Source organism: Lynx rufus, unplaced genomic scaffold, assembly GCF_022079265.1.
Source record: "Lynx rufus isolate CCGP_SWC_20201006 ecotype Redwood Valley unplaced genomic scaffold, mLynRuf1.p SCAF_6, whole genome shotgun sequence".
NCBI classification, from domain to species: domain Eukaryota; kingdom Metazoa; phylum Chordata; class Mammalia; order Carnivora; family Felidae; genus Lynx; species Lynx rufus.
The window spans coordinates 101,697,473-101,707,242 of NW_025814878.1; the positions used below are offsets into that span (position 1 = coordinate 101,697,473).

Genomic DNA, 9,770 nt, shown 5'->3' on the forward strand with positions numbered 1-9,770 from the left:
GGGTGACTGGTGAGAAGACTGGGTCTCGGGATGAGCGATGACAGAAAACTACAGGCATTTTTCCCCCCAACTTGGGGGAGTGGGGGTGGGGGAGGGGGCTCTGTGTTGCAACCTGGGCCTTTTCCATCCTACCCCCATGACCTCCACCTACAATCCTCTGTGTGTGTTGTGTCTTGAAGTGGAGGGAAGTGTGAATGAGAGAGAGAGAGAGAGAGAGAGAGAGAGAGAAGATGGGCTCTGTGCAGACATCAAGGGCAGTGGGGGGGGGGGGGGAGCAGGTGAGGTGGTGTCAGGACAGAGTCAGAGACACTGCTCCACCCAGAGCTTAGTCTCATACCCCAGAACCAGCTGGCCCAGAGCCTCCATTTTGACCCTCCCGGGAGAAGAATCCTATTGGACCAGCTTGAGTCAGGTGCCTTCCGAAGTTCATACTGGTTGAGGACCAAGAGGATCAAGGGGAGCAGGAGCCACCTTGGTGCATTGCTGAGCAAGGAGAAAGGGGACTGATGCTCAGGACGGATATAGACACTGGAAAGCGTACCCTCCACAGCTATGCTACTTGCCCATAAGACTTTCAAGCATTTGTTCATTTCAGGTAATTCAAACCGAGCACGGCCTGTATTAACACAAACATGAATTGAGGAAGGCGTAATGAAGACGTTAGATGATTAAAGACACTGAGTTAGGTAGAGAAGCTAGTAAATCTAGAACGTAGAGTAGCCAATTGGAGCGCCTCATGCCATCTGCCCGGTGGAGGCTGTAAATATTTTCTGGTTTCTCCTGCAGTGCTGTCAGGAGGAAAAAAAAAGGGGGGGGGGCAAGCCACCTACGGAATTTTAAACATTCTAGCAGTCGCATATTTTCTTTTTTCCTTTTGAGCTTTTATTTATTTTTGAGAGAGAAAGAGAACACGCGCGGGGTGGGGAGAGAAGGAAGGGGGGGTGGGAGAGGATCCCAAGCAGGCTCTGTGCTGTCAGCACAGAGCCGGATGCAGGGCTCCAACTGAACTCACATGCCATGAGATCGTGACCTGAGGCCCGAGACAAAATCAAGAGTCAGACGCTTAACGGACTGAGTCACCCAGGCACCCGACTGGCAGCCACGTGTTTCAAAAAATGGATGGAAAAAGATAAAATTCATGTTAGTAATACGTTTTATTTAACTCAACATCTAACATATTATCATTTCACCATGTAATCAATAACATTAATGAGCTGTTTTACATTTTTTCTAAGTATTCAAATACTGATATATATTTTACAGTTAGAGCAGATCTCAATTTGGATGCAATATTTTCATTGGAAATACCTGATCTGTGTTCAGATTGCCTAAAATACACATTGCACAAATACAGCTGTATTCACATGGTCCGCTATCCTTGCTACCTCTCATTTCTTATGTGGGATGAAATGAATTCTCGTCGGGGTTTCCAGTTATCGCTCACTGAGTTGGTCCATCACCCACACCGTTTTTCTTATGTGAAAGTGATCATGGATCAAAATGACCATGCTGAGATTGTGAGCCCCTACTCTGCAAAGAAAAAAAAAAAAAAAGCTGGAAACTGGGAGCTACATTTGTTCACCTCCTTGCTTGGTTTACGTGATAACAAATACCTTTTTTTTTTCATAGATTAACTGAACGGAGTAGGTTGGAAATTATTGGGATTGTATTGTTACTTTCTTTTTCATTGAAACAATCCAGTTTCCTTAGGGAGAGCTCTTTCTTTGCCCCCTGTAATTCAATAATTGCATATAGTGGGTCACGGGGTGCTGACAGTGCAAAGGACTCGTGGCCAAACACAAGCAGCTAACACTTGTCCCTTTCTGGCAATACCTGTGGACAGCTTGGAGCAGCAAGGAAGCAGCAGCTCCTGTAGGGAACACCCAGCAAGGCTTTGGGTTGAATGACAGGTCATGAGCTGCCGGTAGAAGGCCGGTCTACAGAATGGTCTTACAGAATGGTCTCTAGAATCATGTAAAGACAGCACAGATCTAACCACTCCTAGTCTGGTGCCAGGGAAAGCTATTTCCGCCGAAAACATGGGTGCCAGAGCCACCAACGCTGTCCTCACATTCTCCTCTCCTTGGGATGGCTCAGCCTGGTGGGGCCTCGGATTTTTTTAATCTTTTTCTTATTAGTTTTTTGATTCGAGGAGGGAAGAGACAGCTCCAGCTCCCTTTTCTTGGCATCCCAGTCTTCGTCCCTCTGGTCCAGAGGCAGCCCCTTCTGCCTGGCAGTGCGGCGATGGTCCTGGCACTCGGGCTCGGCCCTGGAGAGGGGCAAGATGGCGGCTCTCAGTACCCGGATGGGAGAGCCTGTGTGGGCAAGATGGCGGCTCTCAGTACCCGGATGGGACAGCCTGTGTGGGCAAGATGGCGGCTCTCAGTACCCGGATGGGAGACCCTGGGCTGGCATCAGCGTGGACGTCTCTTCCAGCCCTCTGCACACAACCTGGCCACCTCAGGAGTCCCGGAGGGAAAGAAGGGGGCCAAGCTCCAGCATCTCCAAGTGTAAGCTTAGGTACCTCAGTCACTAAAGAAGCTACTGAGGTGGAGAAAAATGGCATGCCCAGAGTGGGAAGTTCATAGAAGGATGGGCACTTAGCGTGAAGACAACACTGCTAATGCTGAAGGACTCACATTCACAGAGCCACCAGCATATTACTAGGATGCTGTTTTCCTTCGTTTCTTTTTCCATTGTATTTTTTTCCTTAATTATAAAACCATGTACATTTGTTGCATGAGATTTTATTTTTTTATTAAAAAAATTTTTAAATGTTTACTTATTTTTGAAAGAGTGAGAGTGCAAATGTGAGAGGGACAGATGGAGAGGGAAACGCAGAATCCGAAGCAGGCTCCGGGCTCAGCTGTCAGCACAGAGCCCCACGCAGGGCTTGAACCCACGAACTGAGAGATCATGACCTGAGCCAAAGCTGGTGCTTAACCATCTGAGCCGCTCAGGCACCCTTGTTGTATAAGAATTGAAATTATGGAAACACTTAAAAAAGAAAGAAAAGTACTCATAATCACATATGCATTATTTGTATATAGAAGGATTTGTGAAAAGAATACTTACACGATATACAGACAGGTGATAGATATGGAACAATAGAAGAGGTAAGAGAGGAATGGGTAAATAGATCATCATACACACATGGACAAAGGAAAGCAGACAACAGTATCATTTGAAGTAGTTCAAGTACAAAGTTTTATAAAAAGCACAGTTCGATAAGGAGATAGCAAACCTGCTTGTCCCCTTAACAACAAGAAATGACCGCTCCGTATTTAGACCACATAACATCCTTCCTCTGCCCTGCTCTTTTTGGGCTTTGCCACCTTCTATCCCATAGTAGCACTATTTATGTAAACAAGTATCTCTCCTCTCACACAGGGAACTTGACATCCAACACTGTATCTGATTTATCTTTAAATCCTTTGTGGTATCTAGTTCAAAGCAATGGGCATGGTAGGTAGGGCTCCAAAATATTTGTTGAATGCACGGCTTAGAGGAAGCCGAATCAAAAGTTGAATTATTTCACTAGGACCCCTAGGATATTCAGCAAGTTGTCAAATACTGTCTAGGCTTTTTCTGAAATTCTCTTATATCCTTTCTTTTCGTCATCCTAGCCCAGGAGAGCACCTACTTGCAACATGAGGCATTAAGAAATTCCTCAGTGACCTCCCTACTTATGGTCTGAGTGCCTCCAATCCTAGCTGCATACCACCCCTGCTGTCTCTTCCCCTACAGAAGGGACTTTGCTAGAGCATCTGTTTCCTCTCTTCAATGCCTAGATGAGTTCACACTCATCTGCTCGCCCATCCCATAATGGTCCCCCACCCACCCAACCTTATTCTCCACTTCTCTCTAGCATGAGTGGTGTACTTAGCCAGGCCACTCATCCTTTCACTCCCCCTCCACTCCCTCACACGTATGCACAACCTCTGCACACTTCCGACTTGGTGCCCTTCTCTCCAAATCAAGAATCTTTCTCCCTCCTGCATTAGTCAGGCCTTAGCTATCTTTCAAGGTCCAGATTAATTTCCTCTTAACCAGGATTCCTTCTCTCTAACCCCTTTCAACTGTCAAAAGGGAAGTTCCACATGGAAGATGATGATACCTAAACATGACTTACACGTGATGTGGTTGATCGTTGTTGTTTTTCTCGGCTCAGCCCTGCAGGCCCACTTTTCCTGGTAATAGCACCCCACCCCCACCCCCGCTATTTGGAGGAACCACCCATCTTCCCCTTCAGTTATGCTGGGCTCATGTATCATGCTTATCCACCCACGGGTCACTAGGAAGGGGATGAGATTATGCAGAGAGGTTCAGCAGAGGACAGCCAAGGATAAGATGCTGAGGAATTTCAGCATCTAAAAGGCAAGCGAGAATCAGAGCCCGAGAGAATCATGAGAAGAAATGATCAGATAGGTACAAGGAGAAATAGAAGAGAGTAGCATCAGAGAGGATAAAAAGTTATCCAAGGAGACATGCCAAAAGAGAAGGGCAGTCAAATACCAAATTAAGGGAGATGAGAACTGATAAGAGGTCACTCATTTAGCAACAAGGACCTCCCCGGATGAGCATTGATTCATACAACAGTGGGGAAGAAGCGCAAAGGTGGGTGAGGAAGGAGAGACGATTACACAGATTAACATTCAAGTAGCATAGAAATGCAGGAAGAGAAAAGAAACAGCAGACAGTAGAAGGACCTCTAATCGTTTGTGTGTTCAGTAAGATCTATTTGAACAGGTTCAAAGGCCAATGAGGACTGAAGGGAAGGAGTAGAAAAAAAGCCAAAAATACAGAAGAGAGGATAAAAGATGCAACAGAGAGTATGGGAACGATGGCCTTGTAGGAGGTACGAAGATTTGGGTCAGGGCCTATATGGAGAGATAACACTTCTCCCAGAAGGACAGACAGGAAGGTAAGAAGGAACAGATGTGGTGTATATACGACATGTAGGTGTAGGAGGGTGAAATACATATGCTCTTGGCTTCAATCTTCTCTATAAAGGGGAAAGCCTACTGTCTGAGGAACAGGTGGAGGTACGATGGGGACGTGAGTCGTCATTGAAGGAGCAGGACAAGAAGGGACAGTCCAACTGTTCTGAGGGCTCAGCCGAAGACAGGAATCCCAGAATTTCTGATGGTGCCTGTGTACGTCGTTGTGGGCTTTTCTCCACCAGAACAGGCACAGGAGTGGAAAAGACAGACACTGACTCAAGGGTGGGAATGCTGGGTCATATGGTACAGAAGGACAAACGGTTGGAAACTAAAGAATCATGGGAACAGAGTGGAAGAAGCAGTGTATCATGGCGTCCAGATGGCAGATAGATGGAAGATCGTGGAACCTTCAGGCAGACGACGGGTCGAGAGGGAAAGAAGAAGCTGAACGAGGAGAGGTCTTGATGCATTCAAATCCCCGTGTGGTGACCCAGGAACTGGCAAAACGAAGAGAGGGCACCACGCTCACATAGTGATATGTTAAGAGTTTTTAAAAGTTCAGAAAACCATGCCGCAGATGCTGAGGTCCACAATGGATGACGCTCACTGAATGCAGGGGATGATGCAGGACTGGGGAGAAGAGTCTTCGAGTCAGGACTCAAGGTTCTGTCTCTTTAACCTCCAGATCACCTCAATCGTGATATTTATTTATTTATTTATTTATTTATTTATTTATTTATTTTTGAGATAGAGAGAGAAAGAGAGACAGAGCACGTGCATGTGTACCCGTGGCGGAGGGCAGAGAGAAAAGGAGAGAGAGCATCCCAAGCAGGCCCTGTGCTCAGCACGGAGCCCAACACGGGGCTTGACCCCACAACCCTGGGATCATGACCTGAGCCAAAATCAAGAGCCAGGGGTTTCACAGACTGAACCACCCAGGCACTGCTTGAGTATTTTTTACTGTGGAGCACCTTAAGAGAAGGTCTCTTTGGTTACTTCTACAGATATCTAACCTCATTGTAAGCAACTACTTTACTTTACAGAAGATAACTTTATCTTCAAGTTCTTAGAAGGTGATTTCACGGTCATCCCCCCTCCCCACCATGAACTGCCCTGCCCTGGAGTCAGATTTGCTACGCATCTCATTTTGGTTTTCAGGCAACGCCACCCTCATTCTGTTACTTTACTGCCTCGTGTACGAACTACTGATTAACCCAACCGGATCATAAATTCCTAAATGTTATTTCCATGCCTCCCGAAGCTGTAACTGTCACGTGCATAACTGACACTTAATTCCATTTGAATGTGTGGGTGAGAGAAAAGATTAACAAGTGCTAGAAGAGTCCTTATGTTTGGTGAGTGTGAGAATAGAAGATTCATAGGCGAACAGCAATTTTAAAAGGTAGAAGGGACCTTACAGCTGATAGCCTAATTCAGCAGGTTCATTTTTAATACGAAAACTGAGCCAGCAAGGTGGCTTAACTTGCCCAAGGTCACAGAGCTAGTATGAATACCTTTCAGGAATCTGCAGGGGCTGCATGAATCTTGTCCCACGTCCCATTGGCAAACTTGGTGGCTCACCTCTCTTATCTGAGATAATTTTTGTACAATCTAAAATAGCAATTATAACAATGAGATATTGTTAACATTATTATAAATATGTACCATTAAAATAACTATAATTTTGGTATAATACAAAAACAATAGATTTCACATAATCTGCAGCAATGTCGCTTCCACCCAAACTAGTCATTTCTGTGAAAAGTTAATAAAAACAACTCAGACAACTGTTAGCTGAATTTGCTCATTCCCTTGGACGGAGCCGAGACCACTGAGTGGGCAGATATCTTGATCACAGGCTCCCGTTTCTCTGCCACTTCTCTAGCTGGAAATAAAGGAAACTTACTTCTCCAGAAACGCCACACAGGCGGTCTGCCCATAGATCTGTGCGATCCTCTTCGGCGTGTCTCCAAAGAAGTCGGGGGCGTCGATGGCCGCATGCAATGCATGGAGAATTTTGAGCACGCTCACATGGCCTGACTCAGCTGCAAAATGAGCTGGGGTCCAGCCCACATCAGTCACCAGGCAGGGCCTGGCTCCGTATTCTATAAGGAGCTGCATCACCTCCACATGCCCTTAGATGTAACGGGAAGAAACGGGAGGAGGTTAAGATTAAAATGTCTCTGCCCCCGCGGAGGCCAGAACTAGCCTAGGTTTTGTCCAAAAGAAGGGAAGACATTTGCTGGGAAGCCCCTCCTCACCCACCCTCCCTCTCCTTCCGCCCGCCCCTTCTTACCAGGGACTCAGTGCCCCACGTTCACCCCCTGAACCTTGCTCCTACCAGAGGCCTGGGCCCTCCAACTATTCCCTCTACTCCCTCCCTCCAGGGCATTCCCTTCCCCCCAATCCCTTCCTAGGAATCTTGCTTTCCCTCCTAAGGCGCTGTACTCATGCCCGTAGGGCACTGGTCAGGCTCGCTCAGCTTTTGGCAGTGTCAATGGTGATCGAAAAACAAACATTTTGCAACAACAGGGATGGGCCTTGAGGGCATTACGCTGAGTGGAAATGAGCCAGAGAAAAAGAAATACCTTAGGATCTCACTTGTACGCGGAATCTACAACAACAACAGCAACAACAGAAACCTCACACACACACAAACACGCCAACATCACTGGTTCAGTGAACAAACTGGTGGTTGCCAGAGGTGGGGGGTAAGGGGTCGGAGAAACGAGTAAAGACCGGCAAAAGGCACAAACGTCAGTTATAAAATAAGTAAGTCCCGACGATGCAACGTACCACAGGGTGACTATAGTTAACGAGGCTGTGTTGCAGATTTGAAAGCTGCCAAGAGAGCAGGTCTTAAAACTTACCAGAAGAAAGCTTTTTGGTAACTACAAATGGGGACAGATTTTAACTTCAGTTACTGTGGTGCTCATTTCGCAACACATAAAAAAATTTAGGGGGCGCCTGGGTGGCTTGGTCGGTTAAGCGTCCGACTTCGGCTCAGGTCACGATCTCGCGGTCGGTGGGTTCGAGCCCCGCGTCGGGCTCTGTGCTGATAGCTCAGAGCCTGGAGCCTGTTTCAGATTCTGTGTCTCCCTCTCTCTGTGACCCTCCCCCGTTCATGCTCTGTCTCTCTCTGTCTCAAAAATAAATAAACATTAAAAAAAAAAAAATTTTTTTTTTAAAAAATTTAGTCATTGTGTTGTTGTACATCTGAAACTGATATAATGCTGTATATTAATTACACCTCAATAAAAAATATTTTAAGTCCCACTGACTTTATAGTTAGCACCAGTTAAGAGCCCAGGCTTTTGGGGGACGACGGATGTGGGCTCATACCTGCCAGTAAATAACAGCTGCTAACTACGGCCTCCCAGACGAGAAACGAAGGTGTGAGGCTCAGTTTCCTCATTTGGAAATTAAAAATATTATCACCTCCCTCAGTGAGTTCTTGTGAAGTACAAATGAAATCACAGACGTAATGTGTACAGCACAGTGCCCAGCATAAAGCAAATGTTCACTAAAAGGTGCTTCATTATAGCTACCATCACCTTGTACTTCAGTTTCTGCAAAATTCTACCAACTGACTTCTCTGCATCCAGGCTTGCTTCCTGCCAATCCATTCTCCATATAGAAGTCAAAACAAAATTTTAAAAAGCAAACGGAACACTCTCTTACTTGACATCCTTCCATGGTGTTCCATTGCTGAAGGCCTTGATAGGCCCATTGGCTGCTTTTGCTACTATCCTCCTTGAATTCTGTCACCGAGCCATGTGAGGCATGGGGGTTATAGCAATGAACAAGGCAGAGTCCCTGTCCGACCTCGGCAATGATGTTCCCTTTCTTGTTGGAGGTCAAGAGGGCAGAAGACTAATATCAATTGAGAGCAAATTATGGGCTGGGCACTGTACATCCATTATCTTAGTGAATCCTCACCACAAGATTCCAAGGTAGCAGCAGTTTCCATTATGTAGATAACTCACTTAAGGCCCAGAGACATTAAATAATTTGCTGAAGGTGCTACAACCAGTAAGTGGTGGTGCCAGGGTTGAAATGTTCCATTTGGCTCTCAAGAAATGTTCTTTCTACTACCCTACACAGACTGGTCACTTCACAAAAAGATGGATTCTACCCAGGCACTGCCCACTCACCTTTGATTGCAGCCCAGTGAAGTGGAGTTCGGTCATTCCAGTCCACATCCTTGTAGTTTGGGTCACAGAGACCTTTCTTCAAAATCTTTTTCACTAAACTGTAATCCCCAACAGCCACAGCTTGGTGGAGCTTTGTCATGTCTGACATTTTGGTCGATTCCATGACTGAAATAATGGAGGGGGGAAAACATGCCCCTTAGGAAGTTCTCTACAGCTCTTTCTTCTCAGTAAGTGATTCCACGGGATTCTTTACCATTTACTTTCTTTCTCAGCTCACAAATTTGCATGTGTGTGCGCTGCTGAGGGTGTATTTGGATCTCAGCCACCATGGTTAGTACATGCCAGTCCCTTACCTAAAATCTATCGACGCTCCCCTCTGCCTCCAGGCATACAGGCTGAATTCATGGGCTGGCATTTTCTATTTGGCCTCAAACCACTTTCCAGTGCTATCTCCAGTTCCCGTTCCAAAGGGCTGGTAGTGCGATTCTGAATTAGTTGTGTGATTCTGCGCCTTGGCTTTCTCATCTATAACCTGGAGACAACTTGCCGGAGTTGTTGTGAGGGTACAATGACAATCTACGTGAAAAGCCTACTGACTGAATGCAGAGAAGGGACTCCAGAGAAAGTTAATACTATTGGCACACCAATTCAGATGGAGTAGATGTAAACATGC

The 9,770-nt window shown here is 46.1% G+C and overlaps 1 protein-coding gene across 1 annotated transcript; it reads right to left on the reverse strand.

Annotated features, from left to right (window-relative positions):
* Positions 1-2,002: 2,002 nt before the first annotated feature.
* On the reverse strand, positions 2,003-9,260 carry ANKRD66 (ankyrin repeat domain 66). Its single transcript, XM_047101619.1, has 3 exons — positions 9,098-9,260; positions 6,850-7,078; positions 2,003-2,269 (listed from the first exon to the last, which is right to left on the reverse strand). The coding sequence occupies exons 1-3, from the start codon at positions 9,258-9,260 to the stop codon at positions 2,068-2,070; spliced, it is 594 nt and encodes a 197-aa protein (XP_046957575.1). The 3' UTR covers positions 2,003-2,067.
* Positions 9,261-9,770: the final 510 nt, after the last annotated feature.